The sequence below is a fragment of the Strix aluco genome, chromosome 19, assembly GCF_031877795.1.
Source record: "Strix aluco isolate bStrAlu1 chromosome 19, bStrAlu1.hap1, whole genome shotgun sequence".
Classification (NCBI taxonomy): domain Eukaryota; kingdom Metazoa; phylum Chordata; class Aves; order Strigiformes; family Strigidae; genus Strix; species Strix aluco.
The window spans coordinates 10,278,715-10,302,160 of NC_133949.1; the positions used below are offsets into that span (position 1 = coordinate 10,278,715).

Genomic DNA, 23,446 nt, shown 5'->3' on the forward strand with positions numbered 1-23,446 from the left:
ACATTGGGGGTCACATCCAGCCTGCTTGCAGGGTTGTTCCTTGCAATAAGACAAAGTGGTAACAAAACCAAAGAGAGAGGCTGAATTGAAGGATTTCAAGCCACCATCCATCCTGGTTTTGCAGAAGGGGCTAGAGCCCCGGCCAGTGCTGCCTTGTCATGCTCCAACCATCCCTCACCATCGCAGCTCCTTCTTCTTGTCCCCACTTTCCTTTTTCGTCCCCTTCCTTTCAACTCACTGGTTTGGAACTCTTTTAAACATATTGGCAGCAAATTGTATGTTTTTATGAGCAATTTACTAGTGATTTCTCTTCCTATGGCCTTTTGCCTTTGGACACTAAGGACTACAACTCAATTCAAATGTCCTTTTCCCAGTCAAACCAGAGCACATCAGCTTCCTTTCTCTCTAGTGGGCAGTTGCTCATGTAGATCCAATGGTTGGGTATTTTTAATATACTCAATCTTAGAAGCCCCTTTCCAAGTGTCTTTTCAGCCTTTTTCTTTTTTTCTGTGTTAGAATTTAAAGAAAATGTTGTTTCTTCTATTGCAAACTATTGTTTGCTATAATGCAAACTTGACCAATTTCTTATTCTGGTCCAATTCTCTTCTAGGAGATCATTTACAGAAGCAACAATCCCAACATGTTGTTTTCTTTTAAATTCTTGATTGTTTTTCTGTTGGCACTTGTGCAAATTGCCTTTTCTGCAAATGCATGTTATTAATGGGGCGTCAGCTGCAGTTTCTTATTACACTGGAGTAGAGTTTGTTGGAAATATTCCAGCACAGTTTCTCTATAAGAAAATGCATGTTTCTTGAGAGCAAAATTTATCACAGAAAGGAGTATATAAATACATTTCATGCTGGGGAGGATGGGGCTAGAAAAATGGAGTACTGCAACAGCAGGATATTTACATTTTTTTGCAATAAGTTAAATAGAGTTATAATTATAGCAAAGCATTTTGATGGATCCCAAATGCTTATTTTTAGAATTTTGTTTCGCAGGAAATTAAAAACAAGTTGGGAAAAATCCCCGTTCTCATAACGCATAAATGGTGGTTCTCATACAGAGCAAAAGACCATCGCTTCACTAAGTATTTGAATCCAGGCTCCTCAGCTCTGGACCATGACGAGGAGCTGGCTGCGTGGCATGCAAATGAGAGCAGTTCTTCTGCTTAATTAACCCTACTGGAGATATTTATCAAGCTGCTTCTTCAGATAACAGTACTTCATTTTCCAAGAAACTTGTTGCTTTTAAAGGTTTAATTGGGTCCTTTTACTAAATACCACAGAGATGCTGTGAAATTATGACGCAGCAGTAATCTCGTCGCTGTAGACTGGTGAAGGCTGCAGGGAAGAGTGGTTTGCTGATGGAGCTTGGCCATGGGAAGGACTGAGTACTATTTTGGTCCATCCCAGACTTTTTGTTTGGTTTAACCTTACCACTGGACCTTCTCTAGGGGTTACTATTGTAGGGGCCCATCAGTGGCTAACGGTCACCAAATACCACCAAGTGCAGCTGCTTCTCCAGCAGCTTGGGCGTGAACCCCAGCAGTTGGACCCAGATGGACTTTACTTGAGTTCCTGGGTAATGGATCTGTGACTTCCACTTGGCCAGTGTTAGTGGGTCAAATTTATGTGGTTTGGACTGAAAACCAAAACCATTGCATATTTTTTTTCCCGCCTTTAAATTCATTTCAACGTGTCTGGTTCCTTTTTGTATACTGATATTTTCCTCCTCAGTTTCCAAAATGAATGCAGTCTTTGCACTTCCCACAGCCGATGTGCCCATGAAAGACGGTGCAGAAGCCAGTGTCCACCTGCAGTTTTTGCCCGCATTGACTGACCTTCCTTCCCCTTGGTTTCCCTTCTCTGTGCTAGCACAAGATTGAGGCACATCAGCCTTAGGAAGGGACCAAATATCGCACTGCCAAAATGCTTAATGCAAAGAAAATTTCTGTCCTTTATTTCCCTTCTTCAGAAAGATGCTCTAGGGTGGAATTAGAGGCATTTTGGGAGATGTTAAAGTAAATTAATCCACCCACCCCAAATGAAGACTCTTCTCTGTTTCTTCTGTTCCCTGTTCTCTTGTTCTGCACTGTTTCTCCCCAAAGAGATGCTGCACCCAAAATATGAGATTCTTTCCTCCACACACACGTTATTTTGAATATTACAGAATCACAGAATTGTCTAGGTTGGAAAAGACCTGAAGATCATCTAGTCCAACCATTAGCCTAACATTGACAGTTCTCAACTACACCATATCCCTAAGCACTATGTCAACCCGACTCTTAAACACCTCCAGGGATGGGGACTCCACCACCTCCCTGGGCAGCCCATTCCAACGCCTGACTACCTGTTCTGTAAAGAAATACTTCCTAATATCCAGTCTAAACCTTCCCTGGTGCAACTTGAAGCCATTCCCTCTTGTCCTATCACTTATTACTTGGTTAAAGAGACTCATCCCCAGTTCTCTGCAACCTCCTTTCAGGGAGTTGTAGAGGGCGATGAGGTCATTATTAGGATGCTTAGGTGTGTTTAGGGCCGGATCTGGGTCTTCAAAGTCTGAGTGCAGCTGCCCAAAACCACTGTCAGCTCTCAGAAAACTCAGCCCATGTGACATACCCAGCAGAAGGGCCGAGGGCTGTGCCACGAGTAGGACATCTGATGGCACAGTGACATCTCATCCCTTCACCACACCAGGGATGAGACAGCGTCTCGTTCCCTGCAAGGTGGGAACCCATTTGCAATGTGGAATCCATCTGCAAGGTGCAGTTTGTGGGCTGTGTCCCTCCTGATCTGGGTTTGGGGTGAGGTGCTGGCTTTTAGACACCAAAGGCTGGGTGACACTGCTCTCTAGTGGAGGGCTCTTCATCAAACGAGATGAGGGAGTCGAGGCTGATGGAAAAGGTCAGCACTCCTCCAGGGGTAAAAATGACTTTTTCTTGTTATTTGTATCACGAGTTTTTAGAATTTAATAGGTGTCTGTGGAGACATTCCACAGGCATGGAGTAATTCAGTAAAGAAATATAAATCAACGGTGCTTGACTTTATTGCTCCATGATGGGAAGAATTCGTTGATCAAGATCTTTCTAATGCCAGCGGTCCTTCCACTACCATGCTGTGGCTGAAGCCACCAGACCCGTGTCAGTTCTCCTGGTGCAGGGGATGCTCTTGGGTGCACAGGAATTACTCCTCCCATCAAATACCCCATGCACTTACCAAGCCTTATGCCTGGAATAGAGGAGGAACAGGCCTGTGTAGCTTGGTGTGGAGCCAAAGAAAATTCAGTGGGATTTGAAAAAGAAAGACATGTAAACGAAGAGCTATTTCTGGAGCAGCCCGTGCACTTGGGCACGCAGAGGAGGAATGCTGCAAGCATCACACGCAGCGATCAGCAGCATGCAACGATGGGGATCCTGCTGCAAGAGAAAAATTTAGAGAAGATTTTTAGCCTTCCCTCCAGGTATGCACTTAACAAGATGCTTTAAAAAATGCTTTGCTGGATCCGAGAAATAGCCTGGTGTTTGATCTTGCAATGGCAATAGGAGATCCTGTTTAGGGATATTAGGTGATGTCATTCCCTCAAAGCATTTCCAGCAGCCACAACTATTTTATCAATGGCCATAATAAAGTTAATTTTGGTGTCACACATCAGGGCCGAAATTAGGAGCAAAGCCCCCAGACGATGAGCTCCAGGCTGAGCGATCTGCTCTTTCTACCCCCCAAATTGGATGGCACTCGCTGGAGGAGTGAACAGGGATTTTGATAGCAGGGGAGGGAAGTTAACAACAGCAATGTGTAGACTTTATGATGTGAAAACTGCAAACCTTAGCAAAACTGGGAAGGCTCGCTCTTGGAACAAGAAGAGACCAGAATAACTAATCCCCACTGGTACTTTCCCTCTTAACAGTGAAGACTAAGGAATTTTTAATGTGTTTATTGGTAAGCTCTAAAGGGGCTTTTAAGTTACATATTTTTATATTTATATATAATAAATATATATAATCCTCTTTACTCTGAATCTCACCAAGGAGAGGAGTGAAATCTTTCCAAGCTATTAATTTGTAAAGGCAGTGAAAAACAGAGACTTTAAACTACACTGTTAGTAAACCTCTAAACCTTTCTGTGGCAGTAAACAATGAGCTAAACCAGCTAATGAATAATCACAAGGGCACACACACACGCTGAAGTGTTGACGAGTAAAAACTTAAGAATGAAGTAAAAGGTGAGCATCGGCTGTGGTGGTCCAATGTTGGAATCACGTGTCTCTGAATTTTGGAGAATTTGGCAACTCCATTCTGATCTGGGGTCTGTCTACATTAGTTTTGGATTTCATCTTTCATGTTTTGATCAGTGTTGAGGGTTTTTTTAAAAAAAAAGAACATTATTCAACCAGACAGCATCACAAACCTGTTAAAAGGGATTTTTTTTTGAACTTAACTTGGGAAATACAGTCCTTTCCTTGCCACTGGCTTAAGCAGAAGCATTTTTGCTCTGGGACTGTAATGTCTCTCCCTAGTTTAAATAAGGAGCAGCTGCAAAACACACATACAGAGTCACATGTGTGTATATTTTTATATGCCCCCAGCCTCCTGACATAGCCTTTGGACCAGCTCCCACGGCCGTTGCTGTTCAGTAACACACTGCTCACATAGGCTCAACCCACCAAGCCCTTGTCCAAGCTCCTGGCAATGAAACAAAAGGGCCCCATTTTGGTGAATTGTAGAATTTCTACAATTACACTCCAGGACATAGACCCAGCCAATTTAAAAAAAAAATATATTTTTTTTTTAAATCCTAACATGACTTTTGATGTTATCAGCAGTGCTGTGTCCGCTTTGGACCTCCCACAAAGCCCTTGATCTCAGTGATATCCCATGGCTGGAGTAGGAGGTTAATTTGAGCTTTGTGTACACACTCCTTCCCTTTTATCCACTGGGAGTTTAGTCTTTCAGCATCAGTGGGTGTCCCTCAGCTCATGCATTAAAAGAGATGAAGTCTAGTCTCATATTCTCTGTTTTATTCATCCTTATTATTATATATACACTATGTATAATGTATAGCATATAGTATATATTATTATATACATCTCAGTCACATTCCTCCTTTAAGCTAAATGTTCCTTCTCTGAGGCTACGAGAGCTTAACCCTTTTGTCAACATTATTACTAACAGACTACATGCATTTGTTTGTATTCCTTCTCTCCTTTTCCAAAATATCTATTCCAGTGTTTGACTGTCATCACTTGAAGCAGGAGTAGGGACTTTGAAAAAGCTATTTAATACTTATCTTTGATACTACCAGTACTTCAGGACAAGTCTTTTATCTCAAGACTTTTTTTTTTCTGATGACTCACTATGTTCAATAATTTTTTGCTGACATTTTTGTAAATAATTTTCTCACCAGTGATATCATATAAATTTCTTACTGTAATTCTTCACTCTGTGGGGCTGCCTCTTCTTCATTTTTCTTGAGCTATTTCTTTGCCCTCCAAGGAAGTGGCTCAATAGCCCAATTATACTTTATTACATGATCCCAATTTGTACAGTGCTTTAGAGAAATGTCATGAATTTAAACCAAGAGGAAATACTTTTCTTTTAATTCTCTTTGATCCAAACATCAATATTCTTATTGATGGGAACACTTTCTCATCTGATTCAATACTGCATGCAAAATAGCCTTCAGTTCAGCATGAGTGTGTATAAATCAGCATCCTGTCAAAGTGTTATCAGGAGTTTAGTGCACGGTTGTATACCCAATCCTATCATTACATTAGCCAAAACCCCATATACTGTTTCCAGCTGGGGAAAAAAAAAAAAAATCTGTGTCTTCCCCTATGGAATATCCTCATAAAATGTGAGGATGAAACCAAGTGGGTGTAACTGAGCCTCCACTAAAGCTCATAGGGATTTGTTTAATGGTAAGATCTTCCTCCAGAAATTTGGGGCCATTCTGTGGCAAACTTTATGGCAGGGATGAAAGTTTTCACAGCTGTTTGTTAACATAATATCCTCCTCATTTTCATGAGATGGTTCAGAATATCCACAGAACTATTTTTATTAAATCATGTTTGGGGTTTGTTTGTTTGTTTCCTGAGGGACAGATTGAGTGTAGGCTGCTGCAGAACAGCAAGCCATCCCCCAGCACAAGCACAGGGCTGCTCTGACCCAGTAAGTTAGGAGATTTCCTCTGCCTTTGATCTAGACTGCAGATCGTCAGGGTGAGAAGGCTATTTGTACAAGATAATCAATCCATTTCAGTAGGTATCAGCTAAATCCCTCTCAAGGGGAAAAAGATAGAGCCCTAGTGAGAAATTCTCTTTTACTTGCTGGCAGAAATTGTATGCATGCTCCAAGGAAAAAAAACCAAATGTGAAGCAATATTGAAAGCAGCTCAAAAGAAGAAAAGAGCTGCCCTGAAGTTATCCCCATTCCCCTTTTGTTATCTTCTTGGTTTTGCTAAATTAAAGCCACACTAGAAGTTACATGAAGGCAGGCAGGCAGCATCACTCCATGCAGGAGACATCCATGCTGGATAAAACACAGATCGACCCCTGGATGCTTATTTTAGCCATGCTATTAAATGGTTATCACTTACTCACAGGGATACTATGATGTGCTTTATTTGACAGCAAGATCCCGCTATAACCAGCTTTGGTACTTAAACACTGCAAGACAAGAGCAAGTTAGTTTTAGGTGGGAAGAGCTTGTTACCAAGGCATCACCCTGGACCCAGCCTCACTGCACCTTGCTCGCCGGGGCTGCTTCCAAAAACTGATGCGGCAGTACATACAGCAGAGAAGTAGCTGCCAACATATGAACATTGTTTTTTTCTTTAAAATAATAATAATAAATATACTATTTCATTGGTTTCTTTTCCAGTGTTTCTAAAAAATTACCACATCACATTAACAGCTGTCTTTCTGCCCACATACAGGTTAAATGAGACCTTGTAAAGGGATAAGTATAGATCTTGTTAAATTACTGTGGAGGTGTGTGTTTGAGGTTCCAGCTAACCCAGCAAACCATGAACTGTCACTAATAGAAGTGCCATCGCAGCAGTGAAATGGGTCCCCAAGGCACAGGAGAGTTTAGTGAGAGTCCAGATGTGTTGAGCACCAGGGACATTATTGACCTACCCACTGGAGCTTGGCACCAGATCACTTAATAATAGTTTTTTGCACTGTATGATCTGACTTGCCATAAGAAAAAAATCAAACCAAACCTCACATTAAACAAAGGAAAACATCAATAGTTTTGTAACTTTTTTTAAAAGTCCTCTTGTTCTCCTGCTACTGAGGTGTGTTCGAGGACTGATCCTCCACATGGGTAAGTTATTTCTACCAGAGCTTCCAGAGCTGTTTGCTCCTAGAAATTTTGAGCTATTTTCTTATGTTAAATAAGCTTTAAGACTAACCTAACACTGTTAAAGTGAGGGCCCAGCTCTTTGGATGAATGACACTTAGATTCACCCTGGAAATTTTGATTTAAAACACATCACTGTGGAAGAGCAGCTCAGGATCTTGCCTAAGGCAAAGGGGATTCGCATCAATTCATTGGCATAACTTTTCTCTGGCTAGTTTTAGTCTGGGTAGCTATTTTCCTGCACCTGCATGAAAAACAAAGATTTAGTAATTGCCCTAGCTTAGACTGAGCAGCCTGGGCTACTGGAGTGAGCAAAATAGCCTTATGCCTTTGCCCTCTTGCAAAGTCAGGCTTAGTGCCAATGGCAGGAGAAGGGGGTGAAGGAGCAAGGCCAAGTTCTGACCCTTCCTCCAGCCTCTTTGTATGGCCCAGCTCACAGCATGGAATAAATCCAGTAACCAGCAGCATTATCCGTCACACCCCTCTCCACTTTGCAGTGCAAGTTTGGTAATACGTTTAGTTTTAAGGTGACGTAGGGGGGTGTAGCAGGTGCATCCCAGCTTCACCGCGTCTTGCGGCTGAGAGAAGCCCAGATGGGAAAGTGCTAATTACACCATTGCACCAAGGCACCAAAATTTTAAAAAAGATTAAAATTAGAGAAATTGTCTGGCCAGTCTTTTGCTAGGCAGCCTGCATGCATAATCTTTCCCAGGGCAAACCAACAACTGAAATGTGCAGATCATAATAAATGGTAACAGCAGCTCTCATTAGCCTTTCCTCCTACCCCAACCCAACTGTTGGCTGATGTGTGTAATAAGTCACTTAATGAGCCAAGATTTGTTTAAAAGAAAAAGGTTTCCAGGAGGATTTGTCTACCTTTGAATGGGCCTAAATCACAGGTTCAGAGCCTGCAGTGGGTGATCATAGTCTGGGGCTTCTGTTTATCAGTAAAGCCCAGCCCACTTAGCACATAGCAAAAACCCTTAGTGAAGGGCAGCTCATCCATCAGGCTGGTTTGGTTTCTTCTCTTCAGACAACAACTCTCTTGCTAGGATGCCCAAAGGCAGTGCAGAGACTCGGCGAACCCAGCTGTGCTTACAGTTCCCACTGGATTGCCTGCACCCATGTAAGGATTCTGTGTTTTAACCCCAAAATCCCACTCAGCTGCATGAGGCCCTGAAGGAGCACAGCTCTGTGCCAGGGCTTCAGTTTGTATTGGCTAAAGCTGGTCCCCACAAAGCCAGAGGACTGACCCTCTTGGATTTCATCCAAGCTGGAGAAGTGAAAGCACATATTAAATAAATAATACAGCCATAAAACCCCAGCACGCTGCTGCTCCCTGGTTTCTCTGCTCCTGGTGCCATATGCAGAAGGAAATGGCTTTCCCTCTGCCTCTGGCTGTTTTGGTTTTGCTCTTGCAGATCTTGCTTTTGCTGCGATCACCCGACTCCTCAGAGTCCTACCTTCTGTGCTGGATACGTCCCTTTTCTCCTGTTTTCTGTTCTTGAGATTCCATTATAGATTTTTTTTTCTTTCCCCCACCAAGGGCCAAGATGTTTCTCATGATCTGGCACAGCCTCACAGGTAGGGCTGCGTGTCAAATTAAGAGACGGGTGCTATTTCATGCAGTACATCCCAGATGTTTGTCATCCTCCCCATCTCCCATGGCTTCCTATCGAGGGCCACTGGGTTTGCTGTGCAGTGATGAGCTCCCAGAGCCCAGGGCCTGACGGACCCTGCCCCAGCCCGTGGCACACGCATGGTCACAGCAGATAGTGCTTGCTGAGCTGCCCCGGCTTGCTCGCCCGATGCCGTATGCCAACGCTTTCTTTATGCCAGGGCTGCAGTCAGGATGATGGATCAAAATTACCCTCAGGTCTCCCGGGTACTTAGAATTAGAAGGTTAATAAGAAGTCAATCACTCTTCTAAATGGTGGTAAAGAAATTGGCCAACTGCTGCACAAACCCACGTTTTTAAGGATGAGAAATTAATTCATGCAGCTGCTATTTGGTCTAATGCCATTCGAGCATTTTTTGGGAAGACTTGCTGTCTTCCTGGATCCTGCAATGCCCTTCGTGGTCTCTCCCCTTCTGCCTGGCTGAAGTCTGCTCCAGCCCACAGCAATGTCCCCCCAGCAGCAGTGACTGCAGCCAGGACAAGCTCCTCTCTTCAAACATAAAATCCCTGAATAACACACACAGAGGAGCTGAGCAGTTTCTGGGGCATGAAGAAGGAGGGAAAATTGATTTCCTTAAGGAGACCTTAACATTGCATAGCCCAATTTGGGTGAAATTCAGTCATTTTGCTCGCAGCACAACAAGCAGGTGCTTTTCTATTAGAGCTGGAGGGTTGCACTGGGCCATGGGAGCCCATAAAGTGCTCAAGGAACCACGAATAAAAAAACAAATTTAGTTCTTTCCTGTGGGGTGTTCCCTGAAAGCAAATAGTTTGTGTGAAATGACAGTGATCCAAGAGCCAGGTGACGATCAAGGCCTTTTGCACAGCTGTTGCATCCAGCTCTGATTTCAGTACCTGCTCGAGCCCAGGAGAGTTTGTGAAATTACCTCCCTTTCTGCCACAAAGTAATATCAGAAAGCCACAGCTTAAGTGCAAATTGAAACTGGGAAGAGAGCTTGTTTTCCTAGTGTTTAGCCAAGCCTCTAGACAGAAGTTGACTTTAATCCCAATGCCTATCTGCATCCATTTCTTCCTTGTAATATGATCTTCAAAGGAGGAGTAGGAACAAAGTACTGCTAAACAGACTGTGGAGCATAATCCAGCATCACCAAGGGAACTCTAAAAGAGGCCTTTCACCCCTCCCAGCCTCCCCATCACAACCTGGTCAGACTTTGTGATATGTTTCTGGTCTAAAAACAGCACCCAGGAGTTTGCCTGCTCTCACCCCAGCTCAGCTGGGTCATAGCCAGGTCTCCATAGTCAACCTGTGGCCACGGGCACCCGGTACATGGCTCTTGTGCCGTTCAAGAGAGCAAAAGAGTAGCTCTGGATTTGGAGACTCTCTTGTTAACCAGCACACAACCTATGGGCATGGACCTTTGGAGTAAAGCTCTCCTTTTTCCCCTGGTTTGAAATAACAGTCTGTGGGCAGTCAGCTCTCATGGGCAGCTTGAAAAAACACGCCCAGAGGAGACAGCAGAGCAGAGTCTTGGCCCTGTGTCCTCCACAGCATTACATTATCTGGCCAGCAGCTTAACCCCAAGTGCAAATGCAGTTGCTTTCTCAACCGGTGCACATGCGTGTATCGATGGCAGGCAGGATGTCAGGGCAGCCCTGCCACAGCTTGTTCTGTATTTACTGCTAAAACCAACATAAGTCCTGTTAAGCTAGCTGCCTTGCTGACTGCATCTGCTGTGTTGCCCCACCAAACAAGGTGGCCTCCTGCAGCGATTGGGAAACCGCTGCCTGTTGACTCAAAGGCAGGCACTAATATTCCACAGGGGTGTGAAAGACAGACGAGTAAGGCACTGCAAATAGCTCTGCACCCTTGGCAGAGCAGACATGCATGGCAGATCATCATCCAGACACTCACAATACCTTGTACAGCCCCCATGCTCCCAAATCATGTTGCCCTCCTGATGACTACAGAGATTCCGTTAAACTAGAGCACTTAGCTCGTGGCCATGCACACATGCCATCCTTCATGGGAGGGGGGGACACCTGACAGCATGTCCCTTTCTGCTGCTGGGCTGAACCAGGCTTTCTGCTCTCCCTGGCCCTTTCCTAACACTTCAAGACACACTGGCTTGGAGTAAACTCTTTAGCTGTAGCTTGTAGCAATTTCAGCCTTTCTGTGATTATTTAGGAAAGTCATTCCGGTGATGATGATTTTAGAAAGTACACACACATACATACACACACATGCTCAAGCATTTTTGGGGGTTTATTTCCATAGAAACTGCAGGAATTTCACTCCTCCTTGGCTTGCAGGTCTATAGTACATCAAGTAGCCATGGCAAGCTCCTCATACTCCAGTGGTGAACACGGGTATTAATCAGTCAACAATAAAATGCTTTGGTACTTACAGATAACCTTCATTTTCTTCCACCCTGCCTCTATTCTAAATTATTCCCCCAAAGTCTAGTGTGGAGCTCACAACACCTTGCAAGGTTGTCTGTGTACGTTATTTACAAATTAAAGCTCAGCACAATTTACAACTCTCTAGCTGTGTTAATTCTGTAACTCCTCAGGGGAAAAGCCCAATGCTTACCAGCTGCCTGCACTCACCCCCAGATCACAAACAGGTCACAGCTTGGGGTGCACATTGTGGGACCACTTGTAAAACATCCTACCGTGCTGTGCAAGACTAATTTCAAACAAGGTGTGTTGGCACTGGAGGAGACGCCCTTCAGCATCTGTGTAGCGGAGGTGGTGGGCTTGCTCAGCAGCTAAGGAAAGCAGCGTTAGCACTGGTTTGCATTTTCAGCTAGAAAAACCAACAGGTGCTGGGCAGAACCATTCCCTGGCTCAGGCTGTAATGAAAGGCAAAAAGCATTTCTGCAGCTGGCTGGGTTGGCGCGAGGCTAACGCATGTGCCACCGCAGCAGAGAGAAGACATGTGAGCTCACTAAGTTGACATGAGCAATTAGCATGCGTGAGGCTCCTTCCACCTCCTAATTCACTCAGAATAATTCATTAGCAAAAAGTCCTCAGCAGTGCTAGTCTGCCAACAGGTCCTCATTGTAGATGTGTTCTTTGATTCACTTTAGAAGATAAATTGACCTGTGAAACTCCAGTCTAGCTCATGCTAATGAGTCTCTGTAGGGCCATCGTAAGAATTAATTTATTTATCTAAGGACTTCTCCGTAGTGCTCATCTCCTTGGCAGCTAGACTGAAGAGACATAATAGGTCTAACACACTGGAAATACTAGATCAAACCACCCAACCCTGGAGGTGTCAGTCCTACATTTGCTGTCTTGGACTAAAGTTGTTCTGGCTCACGTGTCCTCACACTTAAAGAGCTTCATAATCAGCAGTGTGAGAAGTGTTACACCAGCACCAGCAATTCCTGTCCATCTAATTAGAGGACTTCCTTACCCTTTGTTGCATATTTAAGAGCATCAGGATAGCCTCTTTATTCCAGGGTTTTGCAGTGGCTGTAGACAAGAACTCTGCACTCTTTCTGAACTATAATTTTTGAGTATGTTCTCCTTGTTTCTGGCCATCTTCTATCAATAAATAGCCTTGAAATGTCTCTCTGCCTCCCAACTGCACAGATACACTCCTGGCCTCTACATAACAGATGCTTAGCCCCAGTTGAACATCCTACCTAAATAACTCGTGTTCTTTCCCCCTCTGAGAATGGCCAGGGAACCCAAAGCGTTACCACCAAGCAGAGACATCCCCCCACATTAACGTCCCTCTTCTTTTCTTCGTACTCAGCTTGAAAGCTGTCCTGATGGGGAAGCCTCAGGACAACACAGTGGACTTGTCGGGCATCCCACTGACACTGAAAGACTTGGACCGTGTCACGTCCTACCTCCAGCACAGCTCGGAGCACATCGACACGGTGGAGCTGTGCTTCACGGAGCTGACGGACGACATGCTGCTGCAGCTGCTGCCGGTGCTCTGCGTGCTGCCCCACCTCACCACCCTCTCCCTCAATGGCAACCGGCTCACCAAAGCCATCCTACGGGACCTCACCGAAACCCTGAAGGACCCCAAGAAGTTCCCCAGTGTCACCTGGATCGACCTTGGCAACAATGTGGACATCTTCTCCTTGCCGCAGCCTTTCTTGGTCAGCCTAAAGAGACGATGCCCAAAACAAGGCAATTTGCCAACCATTCTGGAGTTCGGCGAGGGTCAGGTAAGCGATTTGGAAAGCCAAGATGGCCTGGCTGAGAGCCAGGAGGACCTGCAAGCTGGACCAGGCAAGACTGATAACATAGGCTTGCAGCAGACAGACAGAACAGTCGAGGTTGGGGAGCTCCCCAACTCGGAGCAAGGTGCTGCGACAGCGCAGACATGATGTTCGGCTCCATGGCTCTTGGGTGGGCACGTTGAGCAAAGATGACTTAAAAGCAAGACCTCAGCATTGGAGGTCCCGGCGGAGGGTCGATTCACACAGTGGGATGCTTCGGGAGTCCAGACTGCTGCCTTCCTCCCGTAAGATGAATGTCAACTTTTTTCTTTTCAAAGAACACATAAAGGTGACCGCATTGAATATCTGTATTTTATAAAAGCTGGCCAGGTATTTTTAAACGTTAGTGACGTGCTGTGCTTTTTAACCTCTCAAAAATGCATCTCCGAGGTGGTGTAATAAGAGGCCCTTCAAAGAGCACAAAGGGGGAGAAGAAAGATACCCAGACTTTGCAGGGAAGGGCTCCCTCTCCTTAGCACTAGATCTAGCCAGACCCCAGCTGCTCTCCCACACGTGATAGACAGACAGCGGTCACCCCAAAGAGGACTGCCACCAAGATAAACCACAAATCCTTTCCAATTCTGACTTTAGGAGTTGGGAATGAATAGCATATCTGCTGAGATACAACAAACGTCTGATCACACACTAACCAGGGGTGTTTCTCTTAATATTGTGAGCCAGCCCAGAGGGAGAGCTTTGCTTTCCTGGTGCGGAGCTAAATCCCAGCCCGCAGCATGCCTGGACACCACTCTCACCCTCCAGCCTTACCGAAATCAGGCTGGCACTTGTGCCTGCCCAGTGTTTATTCAGATGTAAAATCCAGTTTCCCACCAGCCGTGCTGCTGTAATAACCCCAGAGCTTTTAATGTGGTACCTGGAGCTTGCACCAGCAACGCTGAGAGTATTTGATCCATTTTGGGGAGCAATCCACAAAATCTGGAGCCAGGGCTCAGCTCAGGTTCATTGCTGTTGCTGGCAAAAGAGACCACAATACTGAAGGTTTATAAAAGGAAAAATAATCCTGGGGTTCATCCCTGTATCACTGCCACTGAGGGCTGGGCAGACACAGCCAGCTAGGGATTTAAAGCCTCAGAAAGGCTGTTGGGGCACTTGGCTGTATGTGTCCATCCCTCCTGGACCAGAAGTGCTTTGTTTCTAAAATGTTATTTCGTTTTTTTCTAAGAGACACAGTTTTGATTTTATTTTATTTTTGATGGAAAATAGATCACCCCAGAGCAGCAGCGCTGGAATGGGCACTTTGGCTTTTGAACCAGATTTTCATTTGATCCTAAACCTGGGGGAGGGCAGGAAAGTGTGGAAAAACTTCCTCTCCCCTACATTCAAAGGACCAAACATGACTCCCTTTGCTAAGAGGGAGCCCTTTTTTATCTATTTAAAGGCCATCCCTGACCAGCTTTACAGCATCGTTTTCCTGGCTCGCAGCAGTGACCCTCTGGCTTTGCTTGTTCTGGGTGCAAATGCAGTCAGACATTTTGGTCATCTCTTTGGCTCTGTTCATTTAACATCACTGCACCAGGAAGCTTTTTCCAGAGGGGCTTCATGCTGTCAGTTGTTGTTTCTCCTCTGTACACAAGTAGATAACTTAGAAGAAACTCTGCTACTCGTTTTAATACATTTGGCAACGTTCAGTATGATTTGCATGTATCCAAGCCTTTTTTCTTTTTTTTAATGCTAACTCCTTCCAACAGGCATGAAAAAACTTTGCAGTGAATAAACTGTTCTGTTTAAAATAAAGGAGCTATCCGTAATCGAAATAAATGACAATGTTTAATAAAGACCCAGCGTTGAATTTTTCCTCTGTACAGGCTGAATGCCCAGCTGACAGCCCCGAGTACCCCAGCAAAAACTACAGCTGAAGGAGAACACAGTGCTAAGCGCTGCAGGTCTGGGTTCTCCAGGGTGCTTAAAAAAAAGGGTCACTGTAGCTGGCTGGAGAAATAGATAGCCCAGTTTTTGAGCTGGATTCTGCATGGTGGGCACAAGGTGGACTCAAAAGCATCATAAAAGCATCTGTTAAATTTTATATGTCTCCGGTGTGTAAAACTAATGCGAGAGAAAGGAATACTGAGAATGACATACTGCTCCACAGGGTATTTCTCTCCAGTGCTACAGTCTCAGGGCACTGAAGGAGATGGCTTCTTATTTGCAGCAAGGACTCTCTATATAATCTTTTGTTCCAGCACCCAAACCATGGCAGGGGACAGCACATAGAAGCCAACATGCTGGTGGGAGCAGGCTTGTCCTAACTCCCAGGAGACCTCTCCCACAGCACTTGGGGGCTATTTCCACCATTACTACAATTTTAATAAAGTACCTTTAATAGAGGTATAAATTAAGCAAGATGGGATACACCAGGCTGGCCAGGTCTCAGATGCATCCCTAACCATCAGCCCATCCTTGGGGGACATTGCACTTCTCCCCCTCCCCAGGAGCCACACGCAGGGGTCTCCTTGCAGGCTGTGGGACAGACCCTATGGCACGGATGTTTTGTTCATATGGAAAGGCTGACAGGCAGCTTGTAGAGCCTGTGCCTAGACCCAGAGCAGGCAATGAGACACAGGCAGCAAATCCACCATCACTACTTCATCTGCCACATGCACACGTTGCCCTGCTGTGCCAGTAGTACATCCCTCATGGAGATTTGTTAACTCAGCGTATGGGGATTTCATCAAGAACAAGATTTCTCCTTGCAAAAAATAAACTCTAGCACCTTCTTCTGTAAGAGGTCAGGCACAGGTTTGCTCAATACCTCAGTACTCAACACTGGACTCCCCTCCTCATGCACAGCTCAGGCCCCTCCGTCTGTTTAAATTATTTAAATCACAAGCTCCTTGCTGCTGGCTTTTTATTTTCTGCTAAGTATTTGCACAGGAACCAGACATCCTGGGCCTCAGCATCCATCTGGACCCCCCAGTTTGGCCGTGCAAATTCATAAACCAGAGGCGCTTTGCATTTAGAGCACTGCATCATTTATTGATGCTTTGCACGCTCAATTCCCTCGCCAACACAAACCACCCAGGAGGTTGCTCCTGCCACATTTCCCCTCCAGCTGAGCTTCTACCTGCTGTGAAACACATCAGTCAACTGGGAGATATTTTGCATTTATCAGACTCTTTCTGCAAGGGGCTACCAGCAGCCCACCAGCTCAACTTTTGGCTGCACAGGGCTAAATGTCAGGCTCTGTCCCCAGTGCTGCTGCAGATGTGCTGCAAATCAGGAGCACCTCATCCCGGCCATCCCCCTCTGCTGTGAAATGCTGTGGTTGGGTCCCCTGTGTGATCATCCAGGGCCAGGCTGCAAAGGACAGACCTCCAGAGAAAGACCCCATGTCCCCCAGCCCTTCGCCCCGTGCAGATGTTGCACCACTTGAGCTAGCTCTGCTCCACTGGTACAGCCAGGTTGTGCCAGTATCTCTGTGCCCAGCGAGGATTTAGCCCTTCCAAGAAAGGGAAATAACTAGAAAGGGCCTTTTACTGATATAGTTGTGCATGCTGAACCATGCACCAAATTACTGACTTTCATAGGAAAATAAAAAAACCCACAGCTCTAGTAGAGACAGTTACTTGGTTATAAAAACAAGAGGGCTTTACTAATCAGTCTCTTCCTCACAGTGTGGATTAGGTCAATTAGCCATTTATTGCACTCAGGATGACTATGATCCTGTGGGCTCAGTAAAGAGTGGGGTTTTTTTAAGAAAGCAGCGTGAGATTGCTTCCCTTCCCAGCTCATCAGCATCAAAACAAGCTTGGATCTCACTCCATATATAATCAGTGTTCCCTGTGCTACACTGGGCTGCTGCTTCTGGTCAGAAGCTTTTAAATGGCTCTAGAAGAAGGATTTGAGTACTGAAAAATCACTGCTGTTAGAATATTAAAGTTGGATGAGGTCATTTCTTGTCAAAGGGGGGAGGAAATGGCCACCATAAAATAAAAAAGTCCATAAAATATCCAAGCCCAGTTTGGTTAGTTATCTCCATCAGAGCCACACAGCTCTGCCTGTGCATGAAAGAAACTAGTCTGTGGGAGAAGATTTATGCCTTCAGCAACAAAAATGTAATTGGAAATCATTCTGTGCAGATTGAAGAGCCCACACTGAGGGGAATCAAAGCAGTAGGCGAGGAATGAGAGAAGCATGAAAGGGCTGATGCCACGTGCTCCAGAGGGCTCGTTCCAGCTGGGTTATCTCAGAAGAGTTTGCACAAGCCCTATTTGGGTTTTGAAGATGATTATTCATTTAAAATGAGGGTTACATTCCTGGGGGTGTTGGGAGCAGGCAAGAACGCTGGTGATGGTCACCCCCAAGCATGGACTGCACTGGAAAGCAAGGAAGCCACAGACAGCACTGCTGGGGACCGCAAGAAGCTCCTAAATACTTCAGCCAAAAGCACTGCTTGCTGCTCATCAGTCCTTTGAAGAAGAACAGAAGACTGCAAATATCTACCCAAAACTGCAGCAGAGGAAAGGCCAAAAAGTGACCTAAAGGACTAAGGGGACAGCGGGGGAGATGGCAGCGGCCAAGCCAGTGATAGGCCTGCGCCTGGCGATGACACCACACTGAGTTATCGCACTGCAGCTGACTTGGCATTTGGGCACAACTGTTTCGGCACTTTCCAATGGTTCAGCACACCTAATTTCAGCAGCAGGTGAAGAGGTGGCTCCTGAGCTCTTGCAGGGACCACTCAAATCCTCAGAAATGCAAAGGCGCCCATGTTCCATTAATTGGGAGCGTCTCGCTGGTAGCTGCTATTGCCAAGGAAACCATTAGACCTTATTAGCAGTATTCATGCATTAATGCTTATGAGGAAGGGAAAAACACCACTAACCTACCCTCCTGTCGTGGTTCAACCCCAGCCAGCAATTAAGCACCACACAGCCACTTGCTCACTCCCCCCACCAGTGGGATGGGTGAGAGAATTGGAAAAAAAAAAAAAATAGTAAAACTCATGGGTTGAGATAAAGACAGTTTAATAGGACAGAAAAGGAACGGAAAATAATAGTAATAGAATATAGAAAACAAGTGATGCACAATACAATTGCTCACCACCTGCTGACCGATGCCCAGCCAACCGCCGAGCCATGATGTCCCCCAGCCAACTCCCCCCAGTTTATATACTGGGCATGACATCATATGGTGTGGAATGCCCCTCTAGCCTGTTTGGGTTAGCTGTCCTGGCCATGCCCCCTCCCAACTTCTTGTGCCCCTCCAGCCTTCTCGCTGGCAGGGCATGAGAAGCTGAAAAGTCCTTGATTTAGTAGAAACACTACTTATCAGCAACTCAAACATCAGTGTGTTATCAACATTATTCTCATCCTAAATACAAACCACAGTACTATACCAGCTACTAGGAAGAAAATTAACTTTATTCCATCTGAAACCATGACACCTCTCCAGTGTAATGTGCCTATATAAGCAACAGATTTAATCTCTTCCCAACCTCTTTGGTACACAGATGTCATCCTGGAAACATCACAGTGATCCCACTCTTCCTTCGCTCCAGAGGCAGTTGAGTTTTTATCTGCCTGAGGGCCCTATTCCACCATCAGACTACACTCAGCAAGAGGAGATGATCTTTCCAGCTCTATTAAATGTATTTAGCATTAAATTCTGAAGGACGAACGGGGAAACCAGATCCATCACCCACAATCCTCTGACAGCCTCCAGCGATGCGAGTTACACCGCTTCATACAAGTGGGCCCCATCTTCACAAAATATTCTCAAATGCTCAACAGCTATAAACAAAAGAGCTGATGACCCTGCAATACCACAACCTGCTGGGCTTTGGAAATTCAGCCTTTCCTTTCCATGCCTTGGGGGAATAGAGGTCTTCTAAGATGATGGAGTTGAAGGCTTGATGGGGACCGCTCCCCTCCCTTGCAGCACCCCACAACCAGCAATTGCACACTTTCAAGACAGGGGTTCACACACACCCAGGCAGCATATCATGACTACTAATCACACAAAGCTAGCCAAAAATTAAGAAATACAACAGGTTTTGGTCCTATTTACACGTGCGTGGTCAAGGACAGCTTGTCCAGGAGAAAGACAAAGTGAGGAGCAAACAACATCTCCCTGCACGGATTACAGCCATCCTCTCTGCTTTGAGCCCACTGCAATAGTCTGGGCAACGCCATGGTGAGCTACAAACCCCACAAACTTTATAATAAATGCAAATATCTGCAGCTAGTGACTGCTTGCAGGCAGGCAGGTTCATAGCCAGGAGATGGGGAAATACTAGTGCAGGGCTGGCTGCGAGGCTGCCCACTTATTTCACCTCACTGCAATCCACACTGCTTGCACCAGAACAGCTCCTCCAAATCCACGCAGGTACAATCCCTTCCCCACCAGGACCAAGCCCTGGGGGGGATCGAGGCCCCTCTCCCTGATGCACACAGCCCAACACATATTTTGCTCTCTCATTCTCGCTCATTTTACTTACACGCATCACACCCACCCTTAGGACAAATCTTTTTTTTTCTTCCTCACCTTTCCTCCTCTTTATTCAGAGGAGAAACTGAACACCAGGTACACAGGAGGGTGTCTGGGCAGGGCAGGCAAATGGTTGTGTCTGCACTTGCTAAAGGACTGAGGATTCCCTGATGCAGCCTCCTCTCTGCCTCAGCAAAACCCAACTTGTTGTGTTGTATTTATTTTCATTTCCTTCTAAACTTTAAAAAAAAACAAAACATATTTGCAGGGCTGCAGCGCATGGAGGATTTCCCATGTGCTCCCCGGGAACGCACAGCACTGCAGGGGAGAACTGAAATAGTAATTAAAACTGGAGAGGGTGATGGGTACAGGCTGGTTTTTTTCTTACATCTGTATTTTGCAGCCTCTGGGTTGTAAGAAGCAAGTTCGTAGGAAATGGCTGTTTATAGGGAATGGGTGAATGAAAAATAATCACAACTGCTGCAAAAGAAGGTGGATTTTCAATTTGAAAAACATGTTTTTCAAACAAGAAAAAGCTGACCTAGTTGAAAACCCAGAAAACAGCAGGTTGGCTGACTTCTATTGTCCTTAAAGTATTTGTTGGAAAATGCAGTGCTTGGGGAGTGCGAAGAGTGCTTTGCAGGGACCAAGAAGGATTTCTACACTTGTCATGGTAGATGTCTGGTGAGTGCCCCCTGAGCAGACACTACTGTCCTGGCTGCAGTGAGCTGCCCTGAATGAAGCTACATCAAAATCTCAATGGAAATCCCAATATCCAAAATTCAGGAATGCTGGGCTGCCATTTTCCTGAGCAGACAGGTCCAGAGGAGAGCCACCAGCCCTATGTACGCTCCAAGGCCTCTCCTTCCAAAATCATGAGTTAGGCCACACACAAAATCATGCCTTTTCCACCTAAAACATAACTCAACAGCTGGGGAGTGATTTTGAAGGCTGTGAGCGAGGCCATAACAAAACCTATGTGAATACTCTGGTTAGTGTGAGGAAAATCAGCTCTTGCAAGAGTGCTTCAGCTGAAGCTGGTTAAATAGAGAAGAAACCAGCAGGAGCTAAGGGAGATGTTTGCAGGACGCAGTTTTCCCAGGGAGAAGGTTCCCTGATGGGGTTGCAATGAAGGACACAAAAAGGGAAAAGGTTAAGACCTGGGCAAATCTCAATCACAGTATCTGGGATTAAAAAAACATCTGCATGAAAACCCAGGAGGCTAAAACTTTCAGCTACTCCCACACTACCTGAAGCCTGATATTTTTTCCTCTTACTAATAGAAGAAGTCCCAGCTAAGGGAATCTTTTGCATTATTTATTGGCAGCTCATGCTGGTGTGTGTAACGCTGGCCCTGGAGATAGCGAATAGTCTGCTCAATCTTAGCTGATAGGGGAAAACGTATATAGCAGCATCTGGAAAAGTAACTAAGTATTATCCCTCAAGGACTACCTGTTTTACATACAAAGGACTGAGCAAGCACAGTTAGGAACCAGAAGGGCTTTAGCTCTTGCTGATCAAGGACATCTGAACCAAAATTACACTGCTGTTCAGATGTGTGCAATTCTTGCTGGAATAATTTTCTTTGGTGGAGTGATAAGGCCAATGCCAAAACACTTTAGGGCCCAGGGAAAAAAGTGCCAGATGCCAAGTACTGAGCACGGGGGAGGACCAGCCTCCTGGGAGCAGGGATGGATGGATCAGACCACCCTCCCCTTCCAGCCCATGAATGATCTCCTACATTTCAGTGAGCAAATAGTTGACTCAATTGTGAAATTTCCCTTTTACTATAGCCACAATAATAAAAAAGAAATCTGATGTATCCTACTGTTTTGATGCTTATGGCAACGTTACAGGTCTTGGCCAGGATCAGGGCTCTCTTGCAACAGAAGCTGTACAGACATGACAGCCCATGACCATGGGCAGCGCAGCATCCCTCCACCATGCACTCAAAGCTAACAACCAGCAAAAGTGACTCCCAACTTGCTTCTTTAAATAAGGTGGGTTTGAAGATCAGTTTTCCTAAACTGTCAGGATTAATATTGGCTTTGGAAACATCCCACAGATTTTTCTATGCAATCCGTGTGTCCTGGACTAGCAAAAGCGACGAGGGAAAGCCTGCAAGGTTTGCTTCACAGCTCTCAGCCTCTGAGTATGAAGTTGGCAGATCAGCCTTCAGAGGTCACAGCTAAATTGAGTAGATTTCATTGATTGCGCCATTAATTGCCTGCCCAGCGGAAAGCTGCTGCATGATGGATGACCCGTTAATTTACAACAGATCACGCATAGGAAGCTTTATTACAGAGGAAAGCAGTAGCAATTGGCCATGCAGTAGCAACTACTGCTCCTCTGCTACCTTGTGAGACAGTTGAACTTACAACCAAACTTACCAACCTCCTTTTTCAGACATTGCAATAACCAGTGTCTCCAAGCAACATCATAAAAGAATAGCAAAAGAGAGCTGTACATCCAAAGCACATGATTTATATTGAGCTGAGTGCTTGCTGGGAATAAAAAGTGGATGTTAGCTTATTTCCTTGAGCACCATAATCACTAAGCTGGCAGGGAAAGAAAGTATTCAATCTATTTTGCTTGTGTATTACCATTAACAAATGTTAGTGCAGAACTTGTTCACAAGGACGAACTGCAAGAGGTTTGCTACCTAGAAGGGATGGGGGGAACCCTGGATCCCAAGCTGGCACCACAGGACAGGTATTTAGGAATACAGTACCAACTTTTTGCATGAAAACTGCATAAGCCCATGCTCAACTACTCCTGACCGATGGGGAATTGGAGATGCTTTGTTTGTAGTCCCTTCTGGCAGTTTTGGGCTTGCGTTTTCTATTTCTACCTTTGGCTTAGTTTATGGTTTTACATAAAATTGAAGACCTGATTCAACAAAGTCAGAAAAGATGTGACCTGTTTACCACCACCTTTAATTATTTCTGCAGATTTCTAAATTCATTCCCCAGGTTTTCTGCCTCCTAATAGCTTATTGATTCCATGGCTTCTGTGCCATCTTTCATTATTCTTTGCTATTTTATTAATTCAATTTGAGGAGAAAATAAACCTGTGGAGTCTATATAGCATTCCTCAAGAAGGGTTTGCTTAGCTGCATCTGGCAGGTTTAGCTAAGTAATCACTTGCCAGCACAGCTCTTTAGTAACCCTGTTGCACACTGCATCCCTCTGAATTGTTAGTAGAAGCAAAAATAAGAGTTTGAGGTTTACAAAGGAGAAGCATAGGACCACTGCTTTGTGCGGTACCAAGAAGGGGAGAAAAATGAGTATATAACTCACTGAAGATTTGGCCCATGCATTTATCACTGTTTTTTTCTACCGAGGCTTTTCTATTTCTGTCTCTCCCCACGGCTTGCTGTATTACCTGTCAGCTGTGTCCTTCCCCAGGGGAAACCAGACCCTCTTTTGGTTTGTGCAAGTCTTTGCAGAGGTGTTCTGTGATTAGGATTTTGCATCACAGGCAGCAGCTGAAGGCCTCCGCCAGCAGCAGGACCACAAGCGACAGCAATAGACATGCTAAACACAACCTGAAAATTGCAGCTACATGATTAGACTTCAAAGTGCCTTATTACAGGCATGCCTGTCCTACAGGTATAAACTCCTGGAACAGATATACAGAGACTCAGATAAATATGGAAAATTACAAGAATTTATATGGAAAACTACAAGATAAAGGAAGGGACATTGGCTATAACAAATATGGAAAATCCAACTGCATCACCACGGGAATGAGCCT

The 23,446-nt window shown here is 45.2% G+C and overlaps 1 protein-coding gene across 1 annotated transcript in view; it reads left to right on the plus strand.

Moving 5' to 3' along the window:
• Positions 1-15,039, plus strand: part of LRRC75A (leucine rich repeat containing 75A) — a 98,574-nt gene extending 83,535 nt beyond the window's left edge. Inside the window, exon 4 of the mRNA XM_074844959.1 lies at positions 12,766-15,039. Coding sequence (XP_074701060.1) covers positions 12,766-13,351 — 586 coding nt within the window. The 3' untranslated portion in view covers positions 13,352-15,039. The remainder of the gene's footprint in view (positions 1-12,765) is intronic.
• Positions 15,040-23,446: the final 8,407 nt, after the last annotated feature.